Here is a 15,450-nt window from a genome sequence, read left to right as displayed (position 1 = left end):
GTAGAGTCACCTTACTTTACCAAGGAATTTAAGCCAATTGAGGTGTTGAAGGAATACGATGTCATGTTGCTCGCCGAAGTGGCAGGCACACCTCCCTTTGAGATCACTTGGTTCAAAGACAACACAATGCTGCGAAGTGGTAGGAAGTATAAAACCTTGGTTCAGGACCGGCTGGTTAGCCTGCAGATCCTCAAGTTTGTAGCTGCAGATGCTGGTGAATACCAGTGTCGGGTGACCAATGAGGTGGGCAGCAGCACCTGCAGTGCCCGGGTGACTTTAAGAGGTTAGTGTCAGTTCAAATGATGCACTGGCTCTTCTGCAGAATCAACTCTTCTTTAAAAAAAAAAATCTAGTTTTGGTGTAAAGCTGACATTGATTGAGAATTATTCTTCTATTAGAACCTCCAACCTTTGTAAAGAAGATCGAGAGTACCAGCTCCCTTCGAGGAGGCACGGCTGCCTTCCAGGCCACTCTGAAGGGCTCCTTGCCAATCACGGTGACTTGGTTAAAAGACAACGATGAAATCACCGAAGACAATAATATAAGAATGACCTTTGAGAACAATGTGGCTAGTCTGTACCTCAGTGGCATTGAAGTCAAGCATGATGGGAAATATGTCTGTCAGGCCAAAAATGATGCAGGAATACAAAGATGTTCTGCATTGCTCTCAGTTAAAGGTCAGTTCAGAAAGTTTGCCATGGGTTTTAGGAACTAATGCAGATGCAAGCCTTTTAGCAGAGTGATTCACAACCTACACCTATCCCTTTGTTTTCTACAGAACCTGCAACAATCACTGAGGAGGCTGTGTCTATAGATGTCACCCAAGGAGACCCAGCCACTTTGCAGGTTAAATTTTCAGGGACCAAGGAGATTACAGCCAGATGGTTTAAAGATGGCCAAGAGCTGACCCTGGGCCAAAAATACAAAATCAGCGTCAGTGACACAGTCTCTGTACTGAAGATTATTTCTACAGAAAAGAGAGATAGTGGAGAATACACTTTTGAGGTCCAGAATGATGTTGGCAGAAGCAGCTGCAAAGCTAGCATTAATGTATTAGGTTGGTATTGAAACGGGGTATCCTGTGCTCCTCCACATCTTACAGTTTCAGAGAAAATGCAGATTGCTGGGTTGACCTAACTTTTCTTGTTGTTTTCTGCTTTTTCATTGCATAGATCTTATCATACCTCCCTCATTCACCAAAAAGCTGAAGAAAATGGACAGCATTAAAGGGTCTTTCATTGACCTAGAGTGTATAGTGGCTGGGTCCCATCCCATAAGCATCCAATGGTTCAAAGACGACCAAGAAATATCAGCTAGTGAGAAATACAAATTCTCTTTTCATGACAACACTGCCTTCTTGGAAATCAGTCAGCTGGAAGGTTCAGACAGTGGGACATATACTTGTTCTGCCACTAATAAGGCAGGACACAACCAGTGCAGTGGCCATCTTACAGTCAAAGGTTGGCATTTTTTATCTCCACTTATCAAGAACTTCTTGCTCTCTCATTTCTTAATTCTCACCCTTATTGCTCCATTCCAAAATAAACCTGCCTTTCTCTTTTTACTCCTTTTTCTTTCATCCCAGAACCCCCTTACTTCATGGAAAAGCCACAGTCACAAGATGTCAACCCCAATGCAAGGGTTCAGTTAAAGGCTCTTGTGGGTGGTACTGCACCCATGACGATAAAGTGGTTTAAAGATAACAAAGAGTTGCACTCAGGAGCGGCTCGCTCAGTCTGGAAGGATGACACCTCCACCATTCTGGAGCTCTTTTCAGCCAAAGCTGCTGACTCTGGGACCTACATTTGTCAACTTAGCAATGATGTTGGCACAGCAACCAGTAAAGCCACTCTCTTTGTGAAAGGTCTGATCTCTGCATACACCTCTCTTGCTTGTCTAGCTTTTCCTGGAGGGAGGGAAGAGGCTTAAGAAAGCGATTTTGGCCTTTGTTTTACAAAAATGTTCAACATCACACTCTTTTCCCCATCTTTAGAACCTCCTCAATTCATTAAGAAGCCCAGCCCTGTATTAGTGCTGAGAAATGGACAGTCTACAACATTTGAATGCCAAATAACAGGCACTCCTGAAATCAGAGTTGCTTGGTATCTGGACGGGAATGAAATAACGGCCATTAAGAAACATGGCATTTCCTTCATCGATGGTTTAGCCACTTTCCAAATTTCTGGTGCCAGGGTGGAAAACAGCGGGACTTACGTCTGTGAAGCCCGTAATGATGCAGGCACGGCAAGCTGCAGCATTGAATTAAAAGTGAAAGGTTTGTGACCGGATCTCCTTTCCATTTGGGCTGTGCTGCCGGCCAGGCCCTGGGTCTTCCCTTGAGTAAGCCAGTCTCTGTCTTCCCTTTGAATCCTTAGAACCTCCCACCTTTATCAGGGAGCTGAAGCCTGTGGAAGTAGTGAAAGACAGCGATGTGGAGCTGGAATGTGAAGTGATGGGAACCGCTCCATTTGAAGTCACGTGGCTGAAGAATAACAAGGAAATCCGAAGCAGCAAAAAGTACACCCTAAGTGGCAGAGTATCTGTGTTTAACCTCCATATCACCAAATGTGACCCTTCAGACACTGGTGAATACCAGTGCATTGTATCCAATGAAGGCGGCAGCTGCTCTTGCAGTACTAGAGTCTCCCTCAAAGGTCAGTCATGCCCACGAGAAGCAGGCTACCATGCAGAAATTTGGTAATGCTCTTTAATTTTATGATTACGAGGAGAAGTTCAAATATCCCTCTTCTTTTCGCACTGTCTGATTCCATCACAGAACCACCGTCGTTCACTAAGAAGATAGAGAATGTCACTACTGTTTTGAAAACTTCTGCCACCTTTCAGAGTACCGTGGCGGGCGCTCCTCCCATCTCCATAACCTGGCTAAAGGATGATCACATTCTCAATGAAGATGATAACGTTCATATCTCATTTGTGAACAATGTGGCCACACTTCAGATCCGGGCTGTGGACAATGGGCACAGCGGAAGATACACGTGTCAAGCCAAGAATGAGTCAGGAATTGAGAGGTGTTATGCTTTCCTTTTAGTGCAAGGTTTGTAAGCCTTTCTCTTGAGAACTTAGTCTGTGGGGACAATTTCACAAGCACGCCTTAGTTCTCGTAGAATTATCAATGCAACTAATTTGCATTTTTAATTCTCACTGCAGAACCTGCTCAAATCCTAGAGAAAGCTAAATCTGTTGACGTTACTGAGAAAGACCCAGTCACGCTGGAGTGTGTTGTGGCTGGAACACCAGAACTCAAAGTGAAGTGGCTCAAAGATGGAAAACAAATTGTGCCCAGTAGATACTTTTCGATGAGTTTTGAAAATAACGTGGCCAGTTTTAGGATTCAGTCGGTAATGAAGCAAGACAGTGGTCAGTATACTTTCAAGGTGGAAAACGACTTTGGAAGCAGCAGCTGTGACGCCTACCTGAGAGTGCTAGGTTTGTATTTTGGCACTAGTTGGCTTCTCTTCCTTATTTCTACTATTTAATACCCTTTGTAAACAAATGGCAACATACTGATGGATGTGTTTTGCTGTTTGCGTTGGATAGATGAAAATATTCCTCCATCATTCACCAAAAAATTAACCAAAATGGATAAGGTTCTGGGCTCTTCTATACGTATGGAGTGCAAGGTTTCTGGCTCACTTCCTATTAGTGCTCAGTGGTTTAAGGATGGAAAAGAAATATCTACAAGTGCAAAATACAGACTTGTCTGTCATGAAAACACTGTGTCACTGGAAGTCAATAATCTGGAATTAGAAGATACTGCAAATTACACATGCAGGGTCTCAAATGTAGCAGGAGACGATGCGTGCAGTGGCATCTTAACTGTTAAAGGTTAGAACTTCTCTTCCTCTTCTTGATTCTTCTTTGTGATTGCTTTTTAAATGTACCACTCTTACTTTGTATTCTTTATAGCTAAAAGTCTTAATAATTCTGTTTCTTTAGCTACATATTTATTGAGTTCAAGAAATATACGGTCGTCACCTCTTTTCAGAAATGTTTTCTTATATGTCTATAAGACTGTCAAAATAGTTTACAAGGGATCTAATTAAATATATTTCTGTTAACATCTATAGAACCACCAAGCTTCCTAGTGAAACCTGAGCGACAACAAGCAATACCTGATTCTACAGTAGAATTTAAAGCAGTACTGAAAGGAACACCACCATTTAAAATAAAGTGGTTTAAAGATGATGTGGAACTTGCCTCTGGACCTACATGTTTCATTGGCTTGGAAGGGTCAACTACCTTCTTAAATCTCTATTCGGTCGATGCTTCCAAGACTGGACAATATACTTGCCAAGTTACCAATGATGTTGGTAGCGACTCTTGTACTACAATGTTGCTTGTGACAGGTGTGCAAGTTTGATTGTTTTATGTGTCTGACCTCTGGCTCCTTTCTGTACAATGCATCTTCCCAATCAAGAAAGTACACCTCTCTCTAACAGTGCACTGTATTATGCCGGGCATTGTTCATCTTTTCCTCTTTCCTACATATTACCTAATGTGGCTTTTGTTATTTATATCAATTTTCCCATAATCTCCTCTTTCTTTCACTCTCTAGAACCACCAAAGTTTGTAAAGAAATTAGACGCATCCAAGATAGTGAAAGCAGGTGACTCGGCACGACTTGAATGCAAGATAACCGGATCCCCAGAAATCAGAGTTGTGTGGTACAGAAATGAACATGAACTCCAAGCCAGTGATAAATACAGAATGACTTTCATTGACTCAGTGGCTGTCATACAGATGAACAATCTCAGTACTGAGGACGGTGGGGATTTCATTTGTGAGGCTCAGAATCCTGCTGGCAGCACAAGCTGTAGTACCAAGGTTATCGTAAAAGGTAGAAATCTCTTTCTTCTGTTCCTCGTTACCTAAAAACCACCTTCTTCTCCCCTGCTGTAGCAGAACTCTTTTTTTCTTTCACTGTCATTTTAGCTTCCATTTAAGATCATAGACTCTTTTCCCAAACTAATATTACTTCCCTTTTCAGATGTTATTTCTTCTTAAGATTTGCTTACACGTAGCCAATCATTCTGGGATATTTTTCATGTTATTCCAGTGGCATAATTCTGATCACCTCAACACATTAGCCAAGCAATTCAAATTTGATGTTTCACAAACATACCAAAAAAAAAAAAGTAGGCATTTTAAAATTAATTTTTGCCTTCAATAACCTTATGAATGGATCATCATCCTCATGATAATCTTTATCATTAATAACAAATCATATTTAGTGGCTCCTGGGTGGCTCAGTTGGTTAAGTGTCCCACTTCAGCTCAGGTCATGATCTCACCATCTGTGATTTCGAGCCCCGCGTCAGGCTCTGTGCTGACAACTCATAGCCTGGAGCCTGCTTCGAATTCTGTGTCTCCCTCTCTCTCTGCCCATCACCCACTCACACTCTGTCTCTCTCTGCCTCTCAAAAATGAATAAACATTAAAAAAAATTTTAAATAAAAATAACGAGCAATATTTTACTCCATATATATATGGTAAAAGCAATATGGGTTTAACCCTACATTTAAAAGAGGAAAATTATATATTTTTCTCTCTCTCTAGAATTGGTTCTTATTTTTTTTTTAAATTATATCACTATACTCTTAGTACTAGTTTTCTGCAGCCATTTTCCAATATTTTTATCACAAAGTCCAAGTCTGTCATGGTGTGAGGCAATTATTTCAATAACATTTGTTGACATGGAAGATTAGATCACATGGTGATCTATGTGATCTAAGCCATGGTGGCTTCTAGGTATCTTAGTTATAGAGCATATACAAACAATTTCAGCCCTGAAGTCAGGATTCCATACCTCATGCAAATCATCTTAATTAAGGTACTTGGGTTTGGTTTTTGTTTTACAACTTTTGCATCAATCCTTATAGTCCAAGATAAATTAGTAAGGTTAGGTAGATAGAAGTTGAGCTGTTTTGGAAAGACATCTAGGGGGTCTAGTCTGAGCTCTCTCCCAAGGAAGCGGAGTGATTTTACAAAGGCTAACGTTGCCCATTACAGTATCTTGACTCTTTCTTCCAACTTAAAAACAAAGAAATAAATATATTCTATGGAATTAAATAGCCCAATTCATTAGAAATTCTTGTTTTTTACAGAACCACCTGTTTTTAGCAGCTTCCCGCCTGTAGTAGAAACCCTTAAAAATACTGAAGTTAGTCTTGAGTGTGAACTTTCGGGAACACCGCCATTTGAGGTGATATGGTACAAAGACAAGCGGCAACTGCGAAGTAGCAAGAAATACAAGATTGCCTCCAAAAATTTCCATGCAAGTATTCACGTTCTCAATGTTGAAACCTCGGACATTGGTGAATACCACTGCAAGGCACGGAATGAAGTGGGAAGTGATACTTGCATTTGTATTGTCAAATTGAAAGGTAAGTGTATTTCCTGCACATGGTGGAAATGGCAGGAATGTGCCCAACACTTATTTCCTCTCTCTTCCATTATCTGGACGATGTTCTCAACAGTCTCCACCCATCTTTCCCTGTTCAGAACCACCAAGATTTGTCTCCAAACTGAACAGCCTCACCGTTGTGGCTGGCGAGCCTGCTGAGTTACAAGCATCCATAGAAGGAGCCCAGCCTATTTCTGTCCAGTGGCTTAAAGAGAAAGAAGTGATCAGAGAAAGTGAAAACATCAGAATTACATTTGTAGAAAATGTTGCAACTCTGCAGTTTGCAAAAGCAGAACCAGCTAATGCTGGGAAGTATATCTGCCAAATCAAGAATGATGGTGGAATGAGGGAAAACATGGCCACGCTGACTGTTTTAGGTTGGTACAATACAGTATGATGGTCCCCTGGTAGAAGGTGGGGCGAAACACTGAGAAGACTTACTGAGAGTCACTGGTAGAATCTCTTGTTCTGAATTTCTTCTAGAATGATACTAATACTTTCTTATTTGAAAGGTTTAAGAGAAAGGACCTAATCGACCTTCTTCTTTTTCTTCTTCTTTTTTTTCCCCTAATCTTTTAAACACTCTTTCCTATTTCTGTGATCCTGACAAAAATTAGCTATCTGTTTGATTGTTTACCTACTACTTTTCTTGATGGATTAGCAGATGCAATCATGACTCTCTTTTGCTTAAGCATGAAAACTGTTGGGAGCCAGCATATGCAACAAAGATATTTTGGTTCCAAAGTACTGGTTGTTAAAGCTCACAAGAACTCCCAAGATCAAAGTTTGATAGGAAAGACTTCCACTTGCATCTTTGAACAATTTAGCAATTGTTTGGATGACAACTTTGAAAAAAAAAAACTGGCTCTAGAACCTTAAAAAAAAATAAAGCAGGAATATCAATTCATAATAACATGAATCCTTTGCTCTAAAGAGGGTCAAATGCAAATCAATACACATTGTCTAATGTACACATTAGACAAAACAATTATCTGAATTGTTTTGGAAATCAACTAGTGCACAAGCACATTTCTTAATAATTCCCATAATTTCATGATAGCACGTAATTGTGGAATCACATTTTGAGGTCTAGAGAGAGAGCCTAACATAACCACACCACTGGAAGAAACAATGTGAGGGAATTTAAGAGTAGAGGCATGGTTAAGGTAATGGAACTTGACAGATGGCTGTCACGTTTTATTTCAGAGCCTGCAGTCATTGTTGAGAAGGCAGGACCAATGACGGTGACCGTGGGAGAAACGTGCACTCTGGAGTGTAAGGTGGCTGGCACTCCCGAACTCTCAGTTGAATGGTACAAGGATGGAAAGCTGTTGACCAGCAGCCAAAAACACAAATTTAGCTTCTACAACAAAATTTCTTCCTTAAAGATTCTCTCTGTTGAAAGGCAAGACGCAGGCACATACACTTTCCAGGTGCAAAATAATGTTGGAAAAAGCAGCTGTACGGCTGTGGTTGATGTTTCAGGTTAGTTCTGATCCGTTCCCCATGTTGCATGTGTGAATTCCTTTCACCGGTTTCCTTCTCTCAAGTCTCTTCTGCTCTTTTAAATCCTGATGAGTCTCTTGCCTTTCTTCACACAGACCGAATGGTCCCTCCCTCTTTCACACGAAGACTGAGAGATACTGCTGGGGTGCTGGGTACTTCGTGCATCTTGGAGTGCAAAGTAGCTGGCTCATCACCTATCTCTGTTGCCTGGTTTCATGAGAGAACTAAGATTGTCAGTGGAGCAAAGTACCAAACCACATTTTCAGATAATGTCTGCACGCTGCAGCTGAATTCTCTGGATTCCTCAGATATGGGCAATTACACATGCGTGGCTGCGAATGCCGCTGGGTCTGATGAGTGTCGTGCCATGTTGGCCGTACAAGGTCAGTGTTATAGATGCAAACCGTTTCTTACAGATTCTTCTCTGGGTGCACATCCAGGCACGCATCTGACACACATTCAAAAGTGCTCTTTGTCTTTGATTCAAAGTTGCAGCTTAGAAGCTTATAGGCTCTTTTCACTGTCCTCCATGTCTATGTAGAACCACCGTCTTTTGTGAAGGAACCTGAACCTGTGGAGATACTACCAGGCAAAAACGTCACCTTCACAAGCGTTATTAGAGGATCCCCTCCGTTCAAGGTGGGCTGGTTCAGAGGTGCCAGGGAACTGGTGAGAGGAGACCAGTGCAACATCTATTTTGAAGACACTGTGGCAGAACTGGAATTATTTAATGTGGACATCTCTCAGAGTGGGGAGTATACTTGTGTGGTTTCTAACAGTGCTGGCCAAACATCCTGCACTACTCGCCTCTTTGTAAAAGGTTTGCTCAAGTGCATTTCTCTTCCTACTCTTTATACATTGACATCTTTGTGCTTTTACTGTGTTTGATTGCTATGCTTTGTCACTCACCAGAACCAGCTACATTTGTGAAGAGGTTAAGCGATCAGTCTGTGGAACCAGGGAAGTCCATAATTCTGGAGAGCACCTATACTGGAACCCTTCCAATTTCAGTTACCTGGAAAAAGGATGGTTTTGACATAACTCCATCTGAAAAATGCAGCATAGTCACAACAGAGAAAACTTGCATCCTAGAAATCCTGAACAGCACAAAAAGAGACGCGGGACAGTACTCCTGCGAAATTGAAAATGAGGCAGGGAAGGATGTTTGCAAAGCTTTGGTATCGACATTAGGTGTGTTGTCTTATTCTCTCTTTTAATAATTGGCATTGAGGTAACACGAAGCATGGGTTTGTTTGGTTTTCTTTAATTCCAGTCGCTGATTGCGATCCTTTGTTCTTTAGAACCACCTTATTTTGTTACGGAACTGGAGCCTCTGGAGGCATCCGTTGGAGATTCAGTTTCTTTACAATGCCAAGTTGCTGGGACACCAGAAATCACAGTGTCTTGGTACAAAGGAGACACCAAGTTACGGCCAACTCCTGAATACAGGACCTATTTTACAAACAATGTGGCCACGCTTGTTTTTAACAAAGTGAACATTAACGACAGTGGAGAGTACACCTGTAAAGCAGAAAATAGTATAGGAACTGCTTCGTCTAGGACTGTCTTCAGAATTCAAGGTGATGATATTATTTTAGAAATTAAGAAAATTTGAAATCTTGATTCTTCTATCTTTGTGGAGAAATTTTCACTTCATCTACTAATGACTCCAGTATTGCTTGTCTTCCTACAGAGCGCCAACTCCCACCTTCCTTTGCAAGACAACTGAAAGACATTGAACAAACTGTTGGGCTTCCAGTTACACTCACTTGTCGATTAAATGGCTCCGCACCCATCCAAGTGTGCTGGTATAGAGATGGGGTACTTTTACGAGATGATGAAAATCTACAGATGTCATTTGTAGATAACGTGGCAACTTTAAAAATTTTGCAAACTGACTTGAGCCACTCTGGCCAGTACTCCTGCTCAGCATCTAACCCACTTGGAACAGCATCTTCTAGTGCTAGACTGACGGCAAGAGGTTTGTTCCCACGTTAATCTTTCTCTTTGCGAACCATGACTTCTTATTCATTGTCAGAAGAGAAATGGCCAATGAAAAAAGTAAAACAAAACAAAATGTCCATTGCCTTTTCTTTTCATTTTCCAGAACCTAAGAAATCTCCATTCTTTGACATCAAGCCTGTATCTATAGATGTCATTGCTGGGGAAAGTGCTGACTTTGAGTGTCATGTTACTGGTGCTCAACCAATGCGAATCACTTGGTCAAAAGACAACAAGGAGATACGTCCTGGAGGAAATTATACTATCACATGTGTGGGAAACACTCCCCATTTAAGAATTCTTAAAGTAGGCAAAGGGGACTCCGGGCAATATACTTGCCAAGCAACCAATGATGTTGGCAAAGACATGTGCTCGGCTCAACTCAGTGTAAAAGGTATCATTATATGGTGTCTACCAGAATTTGTTCCTTCCCACATTTGCATACTTGTCTTCTAAAAAGTTTCTTTAGCTTTTAAATTTTGGGGGTAAACTAACCGGGTCGTGTTAGAACGTATGTTAGTGTTGAAGAAAACATTAATCAATGTTCTGTTTTGTCTTTTTTTTTTTAAATGTTTATTATTTTTGAGAGAGACAGAGACAGAGAGCAAGCATGGGAGGGGCAGAGAGACAGGGGGGCACAGAATCGGAAGCAGGCTCCAGGCTCTGAGCTGTCAGCACAGAGCCTGATGCGAGTCTGGAACTCACGAGCTATGAGATCATGACCTGAGCTGAAGTTGGACACTTAACCAACTGAGCCACCCAGGCACCCCTGTTTTGTCTTTATATTGTTCTTTAAATCAGTGTTATCTCTAAGTGTGATCCTATCAAATGGTGTTTAATTGAAATTTGTTAAATATTGTTTCAACTGTCCATTCTCATTTTTTGTACTTTTCTGTCATATGCATTCTGATTTATCATTACTAAATTTTGATCAAATACCTCTATAATACATTAACTTATATGTTTCAGTTTATATATCAAACTACAAAAATAAACTTAACAATTAAACCCTCTATTAAAAGCTTATTTTATAGAAAAGATAACATGTTACCATAAAATTATCAGGAAGTATATTCTTCATAAACCAGTGACCAGTTTAAATATGTGTTTGTGGGATCTTCAACTACAAACATAAGCTATTTTTTTCCTTTGATTTACTAGAACCTCCCAAGTTTGTTAAGAAACTAGAAGCTTCAAAAATTGCAAAGCAGGGAGAACCCATCCAACTGGAATGTAAAATAAGTGGTTCCCCAGAAATCAAAGTTTTGTGGTTCCGAAACGACAGTGAACTTCATGAAAGTTGGAAATACAACATGTCATTCGTTAATTCTGTGGCATTGCTTACCATCAATGAAGCCAGCACTGAGGACAGTGGGGACTATATCTGTGAGGCCCATAATGGTGTTGGGGACGCCAGCTGCAGCACAGCCCTGACTGTTAAAGGTTAGACACACTAAGCATCTTTCTTTTCCTCTGATTTGATTCTTTCTCAACAATGTTACGAGCTCCAAACTAAAAAGGCTCATTAAGAGGATTTGCTTGTAATTCTTAAACTAGTTTTTACGAATTATTATTTCTGGTGTTTGTTAGCGTAAATGTCATATGGTCACACCAATCCCTCTTAATGATTCTGGATTCTAAAATATTTTTTTGCTTTTTAGCTAGCAAATATTCTCATCATTTAACTTCTTTTTTTTTTCTTCTGGTAGCACCTCCCGTTTTCACTCAGAAGCCTTCTCCAGTAGGAGCTCTTAAAGGTTCTGATGTTATCTTGCAATGTGAAATTTCGGGAACCCCCCCATTTGAAGTGGTGTGGGTTAAAGATCGAAAGCAAGTTCGAAGCAGCAAGAAATTTAAAGTCACTTCAAAAAATTTTGATACAAGTCTTCATATCCTTAATCTTGAAGCCTCCGATGTAGGAGAATATCACTGCAAAGCTACTAATGAGGTGGGAAGCGACACATGTGTTTGCACTGTCAAGTTCAAAGGTTTGTATACATGGTCACAAAAATATATGCCTCTTCCTTTCATCTTTTCTTGCTCAACTAATAATTTTTGTGGCTGTGAGTCTCTTTATTTTCTCTAACCACAAATTTCTTTCATTAGAACCCCCACGGTTTGTGAAAAAGCTAAGCGACACCTCAACCCTTATTGGGGATCCTGTTGAGTTACGGGCTGTAGTGGAAGGCTTCCAGCCAATTTCTGTTGTCTGGCTGAAAGATAAAGGTGAAGTCATCAGAGAGAGTGAAAACACTAGGATTTCATTCATTGATAATGTTGCAACCCTCCAACTTGGGAGCCCGGAAGCATCTAATTCTGGAAAATATGTGTGCCAAATCAAAAATGAAGCTGGAATGAGAGAATGTTCAGCAGTCTTGACTGTACTAGGTTAGTAACGAAGTAAAACCTGAGAAAAAAAATCAAATTGGCCCATGATCATCATCTGCAAATAGTACTCTTACCCCCATAATATATTGATCACACTCTTAGTTTGGAAGGTGACTTTATTTTCAATGCATCATACTTCTTCTTTTAGAACCAGCCAGAATCCTAGAGAAGCCAGAACCCATGACTGTCACTACTGGAAATCCTTTTGCTTTAGAGTGTGTAGTGACTGGAACCCCCGAACTTTCAGTCAAGTGGTTCAAAGATGGGAGAGAATTATCTGCCGACAGCAAACATCACATTACATTCATCAACAAAGTGGCTTCAGTTAAAATCCCTTGTGCAGAGATGAGCGACAAGGGGTTATATAGCTTTGAAGTGAAAAACAGCGTTGGTAAAAGTAGCTGTTCTGTGTCTGTCCACGTTTCCGGTGAGTGGTAGGAGGTTTTCATGAGTATATAATTTTTCCTAGAAAAACAAAAAAAGAAAGCTTCTCTTATCAAAGGAAAACTACTCTTCTCCACCCTAGATCGTGTTGTGCCTCCTTCCTTCATCCGCAAGCTGAAAGACACGAATGCCATCCTGGGAGCCTCCGCGGTTTTGGAGTGCCGAGTCTCCGGTTCAGCCCCGATTTCAGTTGGCTGGTTTCAAGATGGCAATGAGATCGTTAGTGGGCCTAAATGCCAGTCCAGCTTTTCAGAAAATGTCTGTACTTTGAATCTGAGCTTACTGGAGCCCACCGACACAGGCACATACACGTGTGTGGCCGCCAACGTGGCGGGTTCTGATGAATGCTCTGCCGTCCTGACCGTGCAAGGTCAGTGTGCAAGGATCGGGCTGCAGCTTCTCTAATGTCTTTTCTCTGAGGGACTTAGTGCCTGCCTTGCATTGCAATTTCTTTATCTTCTCTTCATGCTTAGTCTTAGTTCCCTTTTCTTCAAGTAGCAGAAGCACATCTCACCTGGATTTCTTTTCTTTCTTGCTCTCCCCTTCCCTTGGGGTATCCAGAACCACCGTCTTTTGAACAAATCCCTGACTCTGTGGAAGTTCTACCTGGAATAAGCCTCATATTCAGCTGCGTCATTAGAGGCACCCCTCCGTTCAAGGTCAAATGGTTCAAAGGCAGCAGGGAACTGGTGTCAGGGGAGTCATGCACCATCTCTCTGGAAGATTTTGTGACAGAACTGGAGTTGTTGGAGGTGGAGCCATTGCAGAGCGGAGACTATTCTTGCCTTGTTACTAATGATGCTGGCAGTGCCTCCTGTACCGCACATCTTTTTGTGAAAGGTCGGCTCTTTGCTCCCACTTGCGTATCTTTTCAATTTTCTTCCAAGTCTTCATTTAAAGATGCCAATTTTACCCTCATGTTTTCTCCATATAGAACCAGCCACCTTTGTGAAAAGATTGGCTGATTTCAGTGTGGAGACAGGAAGCCCCATAGTTCTCGAGGCCACATACACTGGCACACCTCCCATCTCAGTGAGCTGGATGAAGAATGAGTTCCCCCTTTCACAGTCTCAGAATTGCAGTATTACCACGACAGAAAAATCTACCATCCTGGAAATTGTTGACAGCACTGTAGAGGATTACGCACAATACAGTTGCCTGATAGAAAATGAGGCTGGTCAAGATATCTGTGAAGCTCTGGTGTCTGTCTTAGGTGTGTTAACAAGTTATCTCTCTTTCATTGCTATCTTTTCTTTCTTTTAAAGCATCCTCTTTATGTTAGCATGACTGATTGATTATCATCCTTTGTACCCTAGAACCACCTTATTTCATTGAACCTCTGGAACATGTGGAAGCAGCCATCGGAGAACCCGTAACTTTACAATGTAAAGTGGATGGAACCCCAGAAATTAGAATTTCTTGGTATAAAGAACACACAAAGCTACGATCAGCTCCTGCGTATAAAATGCAATTTAAAAATAATGTTGCCTCTTTAGTAATCAACAAAGTGGATCACAGTGATGTAGGAGAGTATACGTGCAAGGCAGAAAACAGTGTGGGGGCCGTTGCTTCTTCAGCTGTGCTTGTTATCAAAGGTGATGACGCTTTTGTTTAACGAGTCTTACTGTGTGCTGACAGACCCATTTTCTTAAAAACATCAAAATTTTAATGGGTTGAAATATGTTGTGGTTGTTTTCTCCCTTGTGAATAAGGATTATCTGTAACTTCTTTACAGAGCGCAAACTTCCACCTTCCTTTGCAAGAAAACTGAAGGATGTTCATGAGACTCTTGGCTTCCCAGTTGCGTTTGAATGTCGCATCAATGGCTCAGAACCTCTTCAAGTGTCTTGGTACAAGGATGGGGTGCTTTTGAAAGATGATTCTAATTTGCAAACATCTTTTGTTCATAACGTAGCAACTCTTCAGATTTTGCAAACTGACCAGAGCCACGTTGGTCAGTACAATTGCTCAGCTTCTAATCCTCTTGGAACTGCTTCATCCAGTGCCAAGCTCATTCTTGCAGGTGAGTAGTTAATCACCTTACTCTCTTTCTTACCAAGCAGCTCCGCTGCTGTTGGCCACTGGGCTGGTGCCACTTAGTTCCTGCTCTGTGTCTGGGAGCATGAAAACTGAGGTCACCATGTTGGTCTTCATCCTTTTCAGAGCATGAAGTGCCTCCTTTCTTTGATCTAAAGCCTGTATCAGTAGATCTTGCTCTTGGAGAAAGTGGTTCTTTTAAATGTCATGTAACTGGAACTGCACCCATCAAAATCACTTGGGCCAAAGATAACCGAGAGATTCGCCCTGGAGGCAACTACAAGATGACTTTGGTCGAAAATACTGCCACTCTGACAGTTCTCAAAGTAAGCAAAGGTGATGCTGGGCAGTATACCTGCTACGCAAGCAACGTCGCTGGAAAAGACTCTTGTTCTGCTCATCTGGGTGTACAAGGTACTTGTCCCAAAAAAAGTAGCAACATCTCTTACATTTTCAATATCTTGAAATATAGGACGAAGGGTGTGCTTGAAAGTTATGTTTACGACCATGGTCTAGTAATTAGAAGAGACCAGATGGATCCAGAGCCTATCAAGTGGGGTCAAGCTTTAAAATTTTTTATTAAAAAATTATAAAACCAGTAAAACATGGACTGAAAATCCATTTTCAAAGGCTAAAATAGAGACGAGGGAA

At 41.2% G+C, this 15,450-nt stretch overlaps 1 protein-coding gene across 3 annotated transcripts in view; it reads left to right on the top strand.

Annotated features, from left to right (window-relative positions):
- The window catches only part of TTN (titin), a 276,655-nt gene that overhangs the window by 75,359 nt on the left and 185,846 nt on the right, over nucleotides 1-15,450 (top strand). The window contains exons 57-87 of one of the 3 annotated variants that reach the window (XM_045480369.1): nucleotides 5-283; nucleotides 399-677; nucleotides 779-1,057; nucleotides 1,173-1,460; nucleotides 1,586-1,864; nucleotides 1,994-2,275; nucleotides 2,376-2,654; nucleotides 2,777-3,055; nucleotides 3,169-3,447; nucleotides 3,559-3,846; nucleotides 4,089-4,367; nucleotides 4,577-4,858; nucleotides 6,125-6,403; nucleotides 6,522-6,800; nucleotides 7,630-7,908; nucleotides 8,025-8,312; nucleotides 8,471-8,749; nucleotides 8,842-9,120; nucleotides 9,231-9,509; nucleotides 9,623-9,910; nucleotides 10,037-10,324; nucleotides 11,092-11,373; nucleotides 11,640-11,918; nucleotides 12,037-12,318; nucleotides 12,467-12,745; nucleotides 12,845-13,132; nucleotides 13,324-13,602; nucleotides 13,697-13,975; nucleotides 14,079-14,357; nucleotides 14,498-14,785; nucleotides 14,926-15,213. The exons of the other annotated variants lie outside the window; for them this stretch is intronic. Coding sequence (XP_045336325.1) covers nucleotides 5-283; nucleotides 399-677; nucleotides 779-1,057; nucleotides 1,173-1,460; nucleotides 1,586-1,864; nucleotides 1,994-2,275; nucleotides 2,376-2,654; nucleotides 2,777-3,055; nucleotides 3,169-3,447; nucleotides 3,559-3,846; nucleotides 4,089-4,367; nucleotides 4,577-4,858; nucleotides 6,125-6,403; nucleotides 6,522-6,800; nucleotides 7,630-7,908; nucleotides 8,025-8,312; nucleotides 8,471-8,749; nucleotides 8,842-9,120; nucleotides 9,231-9,509; nucleotides 9,623-9,910; nucleotides 10,037-10,324; nucleotides 11,092-11,373; nucleotides 11,640-11,918; nucleotides 12,037-12,318; nucleotides 12,467-12,745; nucleotides 12,845-13,132; nucleotides 13,324-13,602; nucleotides 13,697-13,975; nucleotides 14,079-14,357; nucleotides 14,498-14,785; nucleotides 14,926-15,213 — 8,733 coding nt within the window. The remainder of the gene's footprint in view (nucleotides 1-4; nucleotides 284-398; nucleotides 678-778; nucleotides 1,058-1,172; nucleotides 1,461-1,585; nucleotides 1,865-1,993; nucleotides 2,276-2,375; nucleotides 2,655-2,776; nucleotides 3,056-3,168; nucleotides 3,448-3,558; nucleotides 3,847-4,088; nucleotides 4,368-4,576; nucleotides 4,859-6,124; nucleotides 6,404-6,521; nucleotides 6,801-7,629; nucleotides 7,909-8,024; nucleotides 8,313-8,470; nucleotides 8,750-8,841; nucleotides 9,121-9,230; nucleotides 9,510-9,622; nucleotides 9,911-10,036; nucleotides 10,325-11,091; nucleotides 11,374-11,639; nucleotides 11,919-12,036; nucleotides 12,319-12,466; nucleotides 12,746-12,844; nucleotides 13,133-13,323; nucleotides 13,603-13,696; nucleotides 13,976-14,078; nucleotides 14,358-14,497; nucleotides 14,786-14,925; nucleotides 15,214-15,450) is intronic. 3 annotated transcript variants of the gene reach the window in all.

Source organism: Leopardus geoffroyi, chromosome C1 (genome assembly GCF_018350155.1).
Source record: "Leopardus geoffroyi isolate Oge1 chromosome C1, O.geoffroyi_Oge1_pat1.0, whole genome shotgun sequence".
NCBI lineage: Eukaryota > Metazoa > Chordata > Mammalia > Carnivora > Felidae > Leopardus > Leopardus geoffroyi.
Note: the sequence above shows the minus strand (reverse complement) of the source record. Positions and strands in the feature narration are given on the sequence as shown.